Source organism: Perognathus longimembris, chromosome 25, assembly GCF_023159225.1.
Source record: "Perognathus longimembris pacificus isolate PPM17 chromosome 25, ASM2315922v1, whole genome shotgun sequence".
Classification (NCBI taxonomy): Eukaryota; Metazoa; Chordata; class Mammalia; order Rodentia; family Heteromyidae; genus Perognathus; species Perognathus longimembris.
The window spans coordinates 862302-875925 of NC_063185.1; the positions used below are offsets into that span (position 1 = coordinate 862302).

The following is a 13624-nucleotide window of genomic DNA, read 5'->3' on the forward strand; positions in this document are numbered from 1 at the left end:
TGTGTCTGCAATGCATTCTCCTGGCTTCATGTTATAAGAAGAAACAAAGACACAGTTCTACTCAAGGTTTGTGCTCTTCACAGGAGTTGCCTTTAAATACCAGAAAACAAATTTTGCTTGGGAGATAAAGAAAGTAATTTGGAAATGACCATATAATGATACTATTTGCATTCTGAATATATACCATTTTTTTCTGACGTGTCTTTTCTAGCCAATAACAGTAATAGCAAGAAACTCAGATACAGTGAAGGACGTTATCAGCAAGTCACTATCAAGACTAGGAATAAGTGTAAGTCACCTGTAAGCCATTTGTAACTTAGAAAGTAATTTCCTGTTGAAGATGACTAGAGATGCACTTCCACTCTCGTGCCTATTGTGTACTGACATCATAGCATTGCTGATAGTCATACAGTGATGTCGTATTTGTCCCCCTCCCCTACTGCCACCTTCAGAAGCTGACGGCAGCTGGACATGAGCTGAGTCTGTCGGTGGGGTCCTAAAACTTTAGTCTTTATCTCATGCCAACTGAACAGGAATGCACAGGAAGTTGGAATATAACTTCAAGCCTGCTAACATCATGTATTTCTGCTGCATATAAAAAGTTTATCTAGGGCTGGGGATATAGCCTAGTGGCAAGAGTGCCTGCCTCGGACACACGAGGCCCTAGGTTCGATTCCCCAGCACCACGTATACAGAAAACAGCCAGAAGTGGCGCTGTGGCTCAAGTGGCAGAGTGCTAGCCTTGAGCGGGAAGAAGCCAGGGACAGTACTCAGGCCCTGAGTCCAAGCCCCAGGACTGGCCAAAAAAAAAAACACACAAAAAAAAAAAAAAAAAAGTTTATCTATGATGAAAGTAGTGTAAGAATCTGAATAAACAAGGTTCATGACAGGCAGCTGTGGCTCATACCTATAATCCTAACTACTCAGGAGTCAGAGAACCGAGATCAAGGGTTCAAAGCCAGCCGGGACAGGAACGTCCATGAGACTTTTATCTTTATTTCACCACCAGAAAGCCAAAAGTAGAGTGGGCTCAAGTGGTAGATACCTGGCCTGAAGCACAAAAGTTCAAGGACAGCTCCCTCTCCTACATTCAAAACCCACGACTGGCACACACTAGAAACACTTAGTCTTTTCAACTGGTCAGTACTTTCTGTACCTTCTTTTTTGCTTTTTCTATTCCATACTTACTTTGATGATCACTGGAAACTGAATTAAAAGAGCATCCTTGCTTCCATATTTTGACTGGCAGAGGACATGCCTGCAAACCTGATCCATGGGTGTGTGTGGTGAGGACATGGGCTGCCCTACTGAGGAAAAAGGGCAGATGTACATCTGCGATGATCCCGTGTGTGTGTGTTCATGTGTGTGCACATGTGTGTTCGTGTGTGTGTGCATATGTGTGCGTGTGTGTGCGTGTGCACTCCAGCGTCTTCCCGATCCTTACTGATTGATTGTGTTGCTAGTAGCTGGGTTTGAGCTCTGGGCCCCATGCTCACTGGCTGTGGGTGATCAGTTGGTGTTCCACTACATCCCTGGCCAGTGCTCCACACTGTGCATGGCTGGCTGGGGATGTCGTCTCTTGGGTTTTCCTGCCTGGACCGACATTGCAGAACAGTCCTCTGGATTTCAGCCTCCTGAGTAACTGAAGGTTTCCTGGCATGAGCCTCTTCAACATGCCCTTTATCTTGCTTTACATGTAATGGTTTTTCTCTTGAATTTAAAGGAGTCTATACATGTTGACAGCATATATTTTGATGGAGGATTGGAGCATTTGTCATCCAGAGAGACAGAAATTTACACTGGTCAGGATCTTATTCAATACTCAGAACAACAGGAAATGAAAGGAGCACTTTGACAGCATGACTTTTATGTAGCTTTCCTTCTGAGTATGAAAAGTGCTTGGTATTGTGACATGATTTATAAGACAGAAGTCTAAAACTACATGTTACATTCCAGGCCATAGAACTCAGGGAACTAGAATTTAGCCTAATAACTCTGTAATTTCTGTTGTGGTAGGATTTCACAATACTTTATCAGAAAGTAAACTTACATGTAGCAAGTAAAGAAGGCATCTGTACATTGAGTTGTACAGTGTAGCACTAATTTTCTGTCCATCAGGAAGAAATTCTTCTTGGAAGAGACCCAGTGGCTGAAGGGGCAGAGATTCAGTACTATCACTGATTTTTACCATCTGTGCAATTCCTTTTCAGTTGTTTCAAATGTCTAGTCACCAAATAGGAAAAGAGTTCTCCTTTATGACAATGATGCTTATTTGGTTTCATAGGTTTGTGTGCTGGAAGGGATTAACAGAATGTCCCTATTAAGTTTGTTTTGTCTTTAAAAAAAACCAACAGAATTTGAAATGATGTTGTCTATGTGTATATGAGTGTGTTTGTGTGGGTATGCATGAAAGAAATAGAGAGGCAGCCAGAGAGAGAGAGAGAGAGAGAGAGAGAGAGAGAGAGAGAGAGAGAGAGAGAGAGAGAGAATTAGAGGCTACAACTGTGAATAATCATAAGGACCAGGCTTTGAAATCAGGAATGAAAGGCATTTCTGCTCTCTATCATCCATTACTCAATGTGAACCTTATATCTCATTTAGTTCCTCAATAGTATCATACATAATTCTCTACCTTCTTCCTCTGTTTGGTTTTTTGCAAATGTGAGTTCTGACATGGTCAGGCAATTGTCGGGATAATTTGTTCTGCTTCAGGCATGTTTCCTACGTTATACACACTATATCCATTTTGTTCTAGGAATTAAGCTCATGGAATGAAAGCCAGCAGTTGTCTTCCATATGCCCTTTCCTGAAGTCCTGAAACTGGCAGTGCTAACAATACCTGTGTGTGACTTCACTCAGGCTTAGTCTTGGTGGATGCTTAAGAATGTAGTCAATAAGTTTTTGTGCAGTGGGGCAGGAGAAGTTAAATATCAATATCCTGGAAAACTTGTGGAGAATGTTGGATCCGCACAGGAGTCCTGCATTAGAGCGCATCCCTCAGTGAGGGCTAGGAATGTGATTCTCAGTCCCCTGGGTTCCTCAGAAAGTGAGGGGAGTGTTCATCTTGGGACCAGCACCTATGGTCCATCAGGAGACACATGGCTGCCATCTAGGGAATCCACTGGAAGCTGGGAAGGGATTAGGGTTACTGACATCACCACTGAGAACACTAACCTGGGCCACCCCATGAATGGTGTGGCATGTGTCCTGACACCACGCTTGTCCCTTGTCAGAAGCTTAGCTGTGCTGAGGAGATGTGTCCTTCATGCTCCACTGTGAGAGGCTTGTGTGACACTCAGTCCTTCTCTCCCCAGGGCACTGAGAGTGACTACCAGCTTTGGTACGATTCCGGCAATGGAGAAGCCCCGTTTGCCTTCCTTGGTAAATGTCAAGGAGAATGTAAATGGGAGGGAATTGGTTCAGAATTGGTCTCAATCTCAAATGCTGATTATTTTCTTTAAGCCCAATATTCCTAAAATTAAGAATGTCATGCACTCTTCAGTTATACATCCAATACATGATTCCCGGGTACTTGGTCTATGTGTGGTACAGGGAATCAACTCTTAATTTGGTAATTGTTTTTTGAGAAGAAAATAGGTAGTTGTTGGGCCAATAGTTTTTCACTGAAATATAGCCTTTTATTGGGACATTCATCAATATGCCTTGTATTCCTAAAATGACTTGTTGAATTATAGCTCCTTTGTGCAACTACTTAAAGAGAATAAATGAGAAATTCAAATTAAAAATGAGTTTACTTGATTTACAAAAAGGATTTTCTTTTCCTGAAGTTGATTAGAAATTCATTTTTTGAATCTGGGCTTACCTTCAAATGGCAGTACCCTGCTGATCTTCTCACCTTAGGGCATGAAAATCCCTATGTGATTAAAATGAATCAAATTGGAGAAACCGCATTCATGGCACGAAGATCACGACAACATGACACTCATTTTGTGGAAGAGGATCTCATGGAGCAGTCGTATCCACCCATGGGAACGCGGTTCATTCTGAAGCCAAGGCAGCCAGCCTGTGGCCAGCAAGCTAACAGTGAGTCCTTTCCCATCCCTCGGGGCCTTCCTGGCCTCACACCTCACTCTGGTTACGTAGTTTTCTATCTTCTCCACCACTGAGGACCTCCATGACCTCTTCATGCATTTGATATACACACAGAACTTACAGAAGTAAAAAGAAGCAGAGGGCCTAGAGATCACACTGTCTTCTCAGCTACGCAGGAGGCCACGATTTGAGGATCTTGGTTTAAACTCAGCCTCAGATGGCAGTCATGAGAGTCTTATCTCCAAATATCAATGAAAAAAGCTAGGAATAGAACTGTGGCTCAGAGGCAGAGTGCTAGCCTTGAAAGGAAAGCTCAGGCACGGGGACCTGGCTCCTGAGATTGCTGCCTAGAATGTGGCATAGAAAAGTAAAGAAAATATATGTCATCATCCTGAAAAGATTCTGGAGAGCATTGAATCTAGAGAGATGTCTCAAATTTGAGTTTATAACTTAGTGAGGGCCAGGATGTGCCTAGAGTCACCCGTAAGGACATTATTTATATTTTTACAGCACAAATCATATTTTATTTTTTTGCTTGTCTCCGCTGGGAGATGGGAACTGAGACAGTATAAGGCAACCCCGCATCTCCATCTTCGAGGCAGGTTGTGACGTGAGGGCAGATACCCGGATGCAGAAAGTGGTCAGAGTGACACATTCAGAAAGTCAAATATGGATAGAATCACTCTCCACGTGGATGATTGTAACATCCTACTGGAATGTTAGTTTTTCCTTCAGAAGGGAAAGCTACACCTGAGAATCATACTGCATCTCAGGAACTTGGTAGATATTAATCACCCCATGGTACAAGGAAGCTGGCCACACTAATCATAAAGATAAGCTGAGTCTGCTCAGGCTCCTAGGTGGAACTAACAGTGTACTGTTTTGGGGAGAGACCCAATCAATAGTAAAGTGCATTGAGCAATTACACAATGTGGAACATCTGACACACAAGGTTCAGTCACTAGGAAATCAAACTGTTGCTTCTTTAGATTCAGAGCAGAAGAAGGAAGGCAGGGGAAGATCTTACCTCAATTGGCTTTTTGGGCGGCGGTCCAGCACAGCCAAGGAGAAGCCACCTGTGAAATCTTCACCTCCACAGTCAGGCCTGCTCTTTGGGGCTCCCTTGAAGGCTGCTTGTAAGAATGGCAATGTGCCCTCCCCTATTCTGGTAGGTCCCAGTTTGTTCTCTGCTGCCTCCTGAGGAGAGGAAACTGCTGAGTGTGGAAGGAGGGGTGGAGGGTTCTCATGAAGCCCAGGTCCAGTTCAGGAAAGCATCAGACCAGTCTGAGTTTGGGTGCAGGAGCTTTGTTAGAATCACTTCAAGGCATAAACAAGTCACAGTGTACAATTCCCTTAGTGAAGCAGGAGAAGAAAATGTTCTCTTCAGCATGGGACTGGTGCAGCCAGGACCGCATCCCCTGCAGCATGCCTCCATCCAAGCCCTGTCCATGTGGAGCTGTGAGACCACCACCTTCCTGCTCCCTACCAGCTTCACTCTTCCAACTTGCGAATGTCACAGGTGCACAAATAAGGCATTCACCAGATCCTACTCAGTCTACTAATTCAAATATATCAGACATGATTTTACTTTAATTTCAGTTGTTTATAAAGGAGCTTCAACCTCTGGCAAAGGTCAGTCTCTAAATATTGAGACAGATTATCACTGGAAAAGCATTGAGACTTGTTTGCAATGTTTCTAAGTGGTGTACTAACCAGGCAACTGTGACTCACACCTGTAATCCTAGCTCCTCCAAACCCTAAGATCTGAGTTTGAGACCTAAGACTTCTGCTCCATAGGCAGTCCAGATGAGAATGCTCATGAGACTCTTGTCTGGAATTACCACCCCACAGTGACAGGTGCGACTTTTGTTCATTTTAGAGCAGTAGTAGCCTTGAACTTCAACGTTCACTGTATGCACTCAGGCCACGAGTTCCAAACTCCAGGAACTAGGTGGGCATGTGGGTGCATGGGAGCCTGACTGTGAATGCCTGCTCACTGGTGCCGTGCACACACACACACACACACACACACACACACACACACACACCCCTCTTATTCACTATATTGTGTGTGGGAAGATTTAATGAGTGAATGCCCATTGTCTCCTCAATTGCTACTACAACTTGGGAATTTTCCCTTGGATGTGACAGAATGCCCTGGTCTTACTTCTAACAAGCAAATTTAGGAGGTTCATAGGTTATTGTTGCATCCTCACATTTCGAGAAATCATAGACATTCTAAAAATGGACATATCATCCTAGTAAAAGTGCACTATTGTACTCCAAGCTCCTTGGGACTTTAGGATCCAGAGGACTGAAATATAGGCCACCTTGGAGGAAAATTCCACCAGATTCCTAACCCAAAATATTCAGCAAAAAGTTGGGTTAAAGGATTAGCACAAGAGATAGAAAGAAACCCTAGCAAGTAGATGATTTCAAGCGGTTTGAGGTCATGCTCAGGGTCAGGGCACGGGGAGGACCCAGGCTTTCTTTCCTCTCCTTCCCCCAGGACATGATTGCCTTCATTATGCAGGAGGGCCGACTCACAGAGGGCATCTTCAGAAAGTCAGGCAGTGTCAGAGCCTGCAGAGCCCTCAAAGACAGACTCATTGGTGGAGAACCAGTGGACCTGCACGAGGAGTCTGTTCATGTGGTGGCTTCGGTGTTAAAGGTAGGACAGGGCCAGCGTGCTCCAGGGGGGCAGCCTCACTCTGAAGCCACACGACCACATTGTCAGCACCAACCTCACCCAATGAGGGGCAGCACAGATCAGGAATCTGGGAAATGCAAGGACCCATCACAGAGGCAAAATGGCTAAAGCTATGTGTTCTGTGTTTACTTTGTCTTCACCTGTCACCTTTTCTCCTCTTCCAACCTGAAAACCCATATCAAATAATGACTAATGAGCAACCTACTTTTCTTTACCACTGAAAATAGCCATGGCTGTACACAACTACCAACCAACACAGAGAAGCACTGCTAAATATTTACCAAACAAGCACATTGCACTGTCTTCTTTAGTGAAGGGTCAAAACACAAAATCCAAAAGGTTTTGTGAAACTTCTGACAGGAACTACTGAAGTTACCTTCATCACCAAGGTTGAAGGCCATAATGGATTTAATTGTGATTCACCAGGCTACCTACAGCTCAGTTCATTCCTGTCCAATCACCAATACCTTACAGGAAAGGTGGTGCAGATAATCAAGCACTGCTCCTTCCTCAATATTCCAAATCTGGGCCTTAAATATTCTTTTTCTTTCTTCCCTCATATCCCACAATCGTAGTTACACAAAAGTCATTTCTCTCCACATTATTCATAAATTTGATGATTAGCATGGATAAAGCAGCTAAAAAAGCTGTGCTTCCTGAAAATTCACCTGATTTTACCTAATGTACATTAGGGGTAAAATGATACAGGCAGATCACAAGCATCTTTATGTCTGTAGTATGGAGTAATCACTACATAACCAATATAATTCCCTTTTCTCATTGTGAGCATCGCAGCAGAAACTCATGTGACAATGACTAAGAATGACTTCTTTAAAATAGTTCATCATCTCCCTTGCTCTAGGTCTTCGTTTATGTCCTTTCAGTGTATGTCTAGATAACTGCTATGCTGATAATGGTTGCCAGTGCTGTGCTAGGACAGTATGAATGTATTCGTAGGGATAAAAGTAACGAGTGGGATACTGCCCACTTGTAACTGATATGAGGTAGATAAGTTCATGTCAGCTCCATGTTTACATGTGCAGGTCTCTAACACGAGATTCAAAGGAACAAAATTGGCAACATCTCTTAAGAGTATTGGGGAATTGTAAACCAAGACTCAGAAATAGCACAAATTGGAAAACCAAGTATTCCCTTATGATATGTACAGGAATATTTTGTTCAGGAAATAAAAAAGAATTATCCAATTCAAGCTGCCAAGAAAAAGGTGAAATGTGTAGGCCTACTTCTGCTCAGCAATAGGATTGATAAGCACTGCACAGCTATCTTTCTTCTTTGGAGTGTTTTTGTCCTGTCAGGTAGGGATTTTCAAGAGAGGAGGAGATGGGCTTGCACTCCCACGGTCACTGGGTTCAGGTGAGGGCTTGTGATGTTCCTTAAAGGAGGACTCTTCACTTAGAGCCCTTGACCTGCATCCCACAATAAGAATGTCTGGAACAGGTCTTCATGGTTAGAAAAGTTGGCAGAGCTTTGTTGAGTAAGTAAGCAAGCAGGCAAGCAGACAATGAGATGAGAAAAAGAGACAGACAAGCAGAAAGACAGAGACACACTCTAACAGAGTGGGTGCTGGCAAAGGGAGGGAGACCCTGAGCTCTTTGGTATCAAGAGTGTGTGTATGATAAAGGCAGACTCGGACTTACACATGTGCGAAGATAGGTGTTCATTTCTGTTCTCAGTCACTCTTGGTGCTGTTATAGCTTCTAAGTCCCTGGCTCTTCTTTACCATTCTGGTTCCTTAAATGTTGTGTCCCCCTTTTCGTTCTGAGAGACATTTATTTCAGGAACAGATGCGTCTTGCTCTTAAATTCTATATCCTTGAGATATAGAATGAATCCTTTTGGCTTGCTTAGAAGCAAAGGCAGTGCATCCGTGCTTCCAAATTCCTTGTTTCTTAGTTGTCTTCACCAGGTCCCATTTTCCATGATCCATCCGGTCTCAGCACACTGCCCAGATAATGCCTGTGTGATTTCAGTTCAGGAGGGAGACTTCTGGCACCTGTGTCAGGTGGGAAGTGAAAAAAATCTGAACCCAGGTCTGTGTAGGTCTCAGATTCATTCATTGTATCAAATGGGGGCTACATCCATTTCTTCCATGTATATGTTGTGATTGTATGACAAAGTTTGTTCCATCAGAATAATTCTGCTTGTGTCTCTTAAAGAGTTTTCTTCACAATGTGGAAGGCGGTGTGTTTTACAGTCCCATGTATGAGACATGGCTTAGGATCATGAATGAAGACAACGAAGAGGAGAAAATAATTATGGCCCAGAGGTAGGATGTCGGAAACTATTCTTCTCTGGGTAGGACTGAAAAATCCATCCTTTACACTCTTAGGAAAAGTAGTAGCATAGATTAGAGTTTTAGGTACTGGAATGATGACAAGTGGGGTAAAAGCTTATTTTTGGTCACATGCATGGGTTATTTCACAGAGAAAGGCTGCAGTACTCTGGGTGTGAATGAAATTTTCCTATGCTATTCCTTTCATAGCATCTTTCCCATGTCCATATTTGCGAAGTAAACACTGGTAGTAGGGAGCAGATCACACTGATTAACCTATGTAGCAAGGGCCTGATCTCAGCTTTGTCAAATAGTTACATGCACATCAGAATCTATATCTAATTAAATGATTTGTGTAAAAACTAGTTTTTTGGTTTTTTTTTTTGTTGTTTTTTTTTTTGGCCAGTCCTGGGCCTTGGACTCAGGGCCTAAGCACTGTCCCTGGCTTCTTCCCGCTCAAGGCTAGCACTCTGCCACTTGAGCCACAGCACCGCTTCTGGCCGTTTTCTGTATATGTGGTGCTGGGGAATCGAACCTAGGGCCTCGGGTATACCGAGGCAGGCACTCTTGCCACTAGGCTATATCCCCAGCCTCTAAAAACCAGTTTTGAATACCTTAATTCTTGGAAAGATGTGACCAACGAACGTTGTCATTTGAGAAATATTTTACCGGTTTAATTTTACAGGAAGATTTTTGTTGAGCACATTGGAAACCAGTACAGGACTTTTTCTAAAGACACTTGTTAACTTATCTTCATCCATGTTACCCAAGTTAAGGTTGACTGTATTCAACTCAGGAACTATTTTATGCAATAGTTTCTGTATTTTCACTGGGTTGAGTTCTAGAAAAATGTAGATTGTGTATTTATAATCCCTCACCAGAAGTTACTTGCATGAAAGGGTGTTCTTCTTTGCTCAGTCTGTTAAAGATGCTGCCCAGAGCCAACCAACTACTGCTGAAACATCTGTTTGAAATGTTGAGCCAAATCCACCAGAATTCCTCCATTAACCTGATGACCTCATACAACTTAGCTGTCTGCACAGCCACCAGCCTGATGGCCCCGCCCCCTGATGCCAGAGCAGGATTTGATATTGAACTCATGAGAAAGGTAATGGCCTCTGCTAGCTTCACCCTGAGAAGTGGAAGTGGTGGTTGGATCTGGAAAGCTGGGACATGCTGGACAGCCCAGGATGTAAGGACAGGAATTAAGAAAGGCTTGCCCTTTTTCTAGTGAGGTTTATTAAGATGTGCAGCAAGGAGAAAGCAGCAGTGCAGCCCTTTCTCTTTCTATCAGTATACAGGAGTCCAGGCTGACCAATAGAGTGGAAGGCAGAATCACAATGGTAGAAATGACATGTAGCTTCTCAAATCAACCACAGAAGTTCAGCTCTCTTCTAGCCGATGTGGATCTGTAATCTTGGGATAGATTTAAAGCCAGTGTGGTCCTCTGCACAGAGGATGAGCTCTTGCGCTGTGCTCTGCCCATGTGCAAATACTTCCTCATAGGAAGGGGCTGAAAACATGAACCATGGAGTCTCTGCAGTCATGCACATTCAAAGAAATATTGATGCCATTTTATATATCCTTTAGGTTCGCATTAGAAACCAGTATCATGCAATATTGTGTACTGATAAATACATATGGACAGAGAGAGGAGAGGAAGGGAATTCCCCAATATATTTTGAGGTCACCTCCTTATCTACTTTATTTCATCTCACTAATCCAAACATCTTGAACTTTACCTCCCAGATGGATCCACTTGGAGACAATGATTTCTCTATTGGCTCTTGGAGGGATGTCTAAACTTAAACTATAGCATATTTCTCATTCACTACAGGAAGGAGAAATTAGGGAAATATTCTAACCCATCTCCACGGACAAAGGAGGCCAGATGAGACCCTAGGTGTTGAGCAGTTTGGGGCCCAGAAGTGTGGAGCAGGGTTTGCAGCTGCATGAAAGAGAGAGAGAGAGAGAGAGAGAGAGAGAGAGAGAGATCCTCTCCTGATCATGCCCTCACCACTGCTCTGCACAGTGAATTTCAAGCATTGTTTCTATTCGATCATTTTCTTTTATCTTGAATATTGGTGTATATACCATTATGCCAAAACACTGTTTGTTGATATAACAATGACATTATGTGGAGGAAATTATGGTTACTAAAAGAAATTGGCAGTTAAGCAAAGTAACTCTCTGGACCTTAGTCAATTCCTTTGTTTTCTGGCCTGTAAAGACCCTCCACAGCTTCTCAGTTGTGTCTTTGAAAAAAAACCTGGTTCATAGGTAATTTTTAATGTAAATATCACACTTCTATCTACATTCCTCAATGCTCTGCCAATTTGCTCTAACACTCACATTCCTTAGAGGATTGATAACTGCCAAATGACAGGAGAGCTCTGTGTTCCCTTTTGTGTTGCAGGTGGTGCTGGTGCAGTTTTTGATTGAGAACACTGCCCAAATCTTTACTGAGGACTTCCCTGTGGGCTGGTAGGGGAGCTCAGGTACTGTGGGGATGTGAGGTGGCCTCAGGAAGCAGCACCATTGAAATGAATAGTTGAACTGCCCTTGGGAAGGACAAGCAGGGAGGCTGAGCAGGCTTGGGAGATGCTTTGGGCCCTGGCTGCTGCAGAAGCTTCTGTCCTGAGGGTAATGGTGCAGGCCAGGGCCCCACCTCCTGGTATTCCCTAGGCTGATCACTGGTCTGGGCATGTTGTTTACACTCTCAGGAGACCAAAGCCAGAACAGGAAGTCTCTGTTTTCAAAACACTGTCCTGCATTCTCACACTAACTTTCTTCAGACCTGAACTTCAAGCCGGATTCTGTCAGAATCTGAGGATTTATGAATGCAGTACATAAAGTGGGTCATGCAAAATAACTTTACAAACAGAAAGGACATAGCACAGATTACTCAGAAAAATCTAGCTCTCATTATTCAAACCAGGTGATTTCTTAGCTCCCATTCAGTAATTCACCTCACAGACCCTAGCTCTGATACAGAGCCTCAAGACTTGTCCTTCACGTACCAATCTGTCATTGCCCTTTCTTGCTTTCTCCTTATTTCCTTACTGATTTGAGGATGGCTTTAGAAGCTCCTTTTCCTTATGAGCATTTGAGATGAGGCTAGAAGTTGAGACAATTTATATCAAGAGTAATTTTTGTTGTTATTTTTTCTTTTTAGACAGTGACAAGGAAACCCTGTCTGAATGAGCATCTGACAATCCCACCTCGCTGTACTTAACTTTCCCATTCCTCCTTCCCTCTCTCCAAATCCCACAGCCTTGCCACTTTCATCTGTTCCCTATAGTATAGTAGGTTTTTTACTCATGTATGTATTGATAAAATAAAATTATTCCATAGTTCAGTGTTATGGCCAACCATGTTATTTATCACTTATTTTTTTTGCGTTGGTGGAGGCTCAGCTTAGTTGTTGGTCCTGATCACTGGTATGCCTCATGGGCTGCATGTGCGACCCCTGGAATGGAGCTGATTTTGTTTCTTCATCTGGTTCTGGTTGGTTCCACATGGTCCACTTGGAGCCCTGTCCTTTTTGCATGAAAGCGGTGTGGGCAATTAGGCTTCTGGCTTCTGCTCTGTTCTTGCCACTTTGGCCACAGTGGAGAGTCCCCCAGCCAAGCTGAGAGTTCATGTAGGTGAAGACTGCGTAGAGGAATACAAGCTGAACTGTAAAGTTACAGGGCAGGTGGCGTTCACTTTTTTGTAATGCTGTCCCCATAGACCAACAGGAATCAACACTCAAGCAGCGTCGCCACCACACGACCTCCACTTCCATCCACCAGCCTGGAGTCCTCCTTTCTCCAGGGCAGCTTTGCCAAACCTGTGTTCACTGCAAGGGGTAAAGGAAGTGGTAACAGACCATCTGCTGTCTGTGGAATAATCACAAGGTTATTTTCTTTTCCTGAAGCACTCGTTGCCCCTCCCTTTAACCCTTACATCTGTTGAGACATTTTTCTCTGCAAATAGATACATGAAGGGAATAGAGTAGAGTTTGTGGCTGCTTATTATTTTAAAATATTTCCTTAAAAATATTTAAGTATTTAATGTATACACATGTTTAGTATATTTATTATACATTTAAGTATTTACAATTCAAATTAAATAATTTACATTTTATATTTAAGATATTTTTGAGTACTTAAGTATTTACTAAGGAAATGGAAAGTGTTTATGGCTTAATGACTTAGGTGGAAACCTCACGGTAACCATTAGCAACATTAAGACTTACTGAATACGTGGTACATATCCTCCAGAAAATAAACAAGGAGATTAATTTTTGCATAATCAAGTCTGTATGATTGCTGCTATGAAACTAACCACTATAATTTTGAGCTGTGAAACAATATGTTCAAGTTAAAACATCAAACAGTAAAAAAGTAATATATGTTAAAGATCACTTAACTGTAGTGCAAATTAATTTCAATTATTGAGATTTTATTATCCCCAAATGTAAAATTTAAAGGGAGGAAAAAAAATTAATAAAAAAATCCAGAGAAAGTTATTGATGATCTGAACTTTAGAGTAGTAGAAAAACTTTGAAACAAAATCAAAATACTT

The 13624-nt window shown here is 42.7% G+C and overlaps 2 protein-coding genes across 2 annotated transcripts; both read left to right on the forward strand.

Moving 5' to 3' along the window:
- Window positions 1–217: 217 nt before the first annotated feature.
- On the forward strand, window positions 218–7757 carry LOC125341753 (rho GTPase-activating protein 20-like). Its single transcript, XM_048333859.1, has 6 exons — window positions 218–289; window positions 3315–3381; window positions 3862–4044; window positions 5043–5221; window positions 6563–6724; window positions 7659–7757. The coding sequence occupies exons 3-6, from the start codon at window positions 3888–3890 to the stop codon at window positions 7755–7757; spliced, it is 597 nt and encodes a 198-aa protein (XP_048189816.1). The 5' UTR covers window positions 218–289; window positions 3315–3381; window positions 3862–3887.
- Window positions 7758–8886: 1129 nt separating this feature from the next.
- LOC125342210 (rho GTPase-activating protein 20-like) lies at window positions 8887–11561 on the forward strand. The gene is made up of 3 exons (XM_048334359.1): window positions 8887–9049; window positions 9974–10163; window positions 11472–11561. The coding sequence occupies exons 1-3, from the start codon at window positions 8982–8984 to the stop codon at window positions 11541–11543; spliced, it is 330 nt and encodes a 109-aa protein (XP_048190316.1). The 5' UTR covers window positions 8887–8981; the 3' UTR covers window positions 11544–11561.
- Window positions 11562–13624: the final 2063 nt, after the last annotated feature.

Bases quoted from the DNA above. Each gene is read 5' to 3' on its own strand.
- LOC125342210 (XM_048334359.1), top strand. From the start codon at position 8,982: ATGTATGAGACATGGCTTAGGATCATGAATGAAGACAACGAAGAGGAG. The intron at 9,050-9,973 runs GTAGGATGTCGG...TTCTTTGCTCAG, and splicing joins AAAATAATTATGGCCCAGAG to TCTGTTAAAGATGCTGCCCA. The intron at 10,164-11,471 runs GTAATGGCCTCT...TTTGTGTTGCAG, and splicing joins ATATTGAACTCATGAGAAAG to GTGGTGCTGGTGCAGTTTTT.
- LOC125341753 (XM_048333859.1), top strand. From the start codon at position 3,888: ATGAATCAAATTGGAGAAACCGCATTCATGGCACGAAGATCACGACAA. The intron at 4,045-5,042 runs GTGAGTCCTTTC...TTGCTTCTTTAG, and splicing joins CTGTGGCCAGCAAGCTAACA to ATTCAGAGCAGAAGAAGGAA. The intron at 5,222-6,562 runs GTAGGTCCCAGT...TCCTTCCCCCAG, and splicing joins ATGTGCCCTCCCCTATTCTG to GACATGATTGCCTTCATTAT.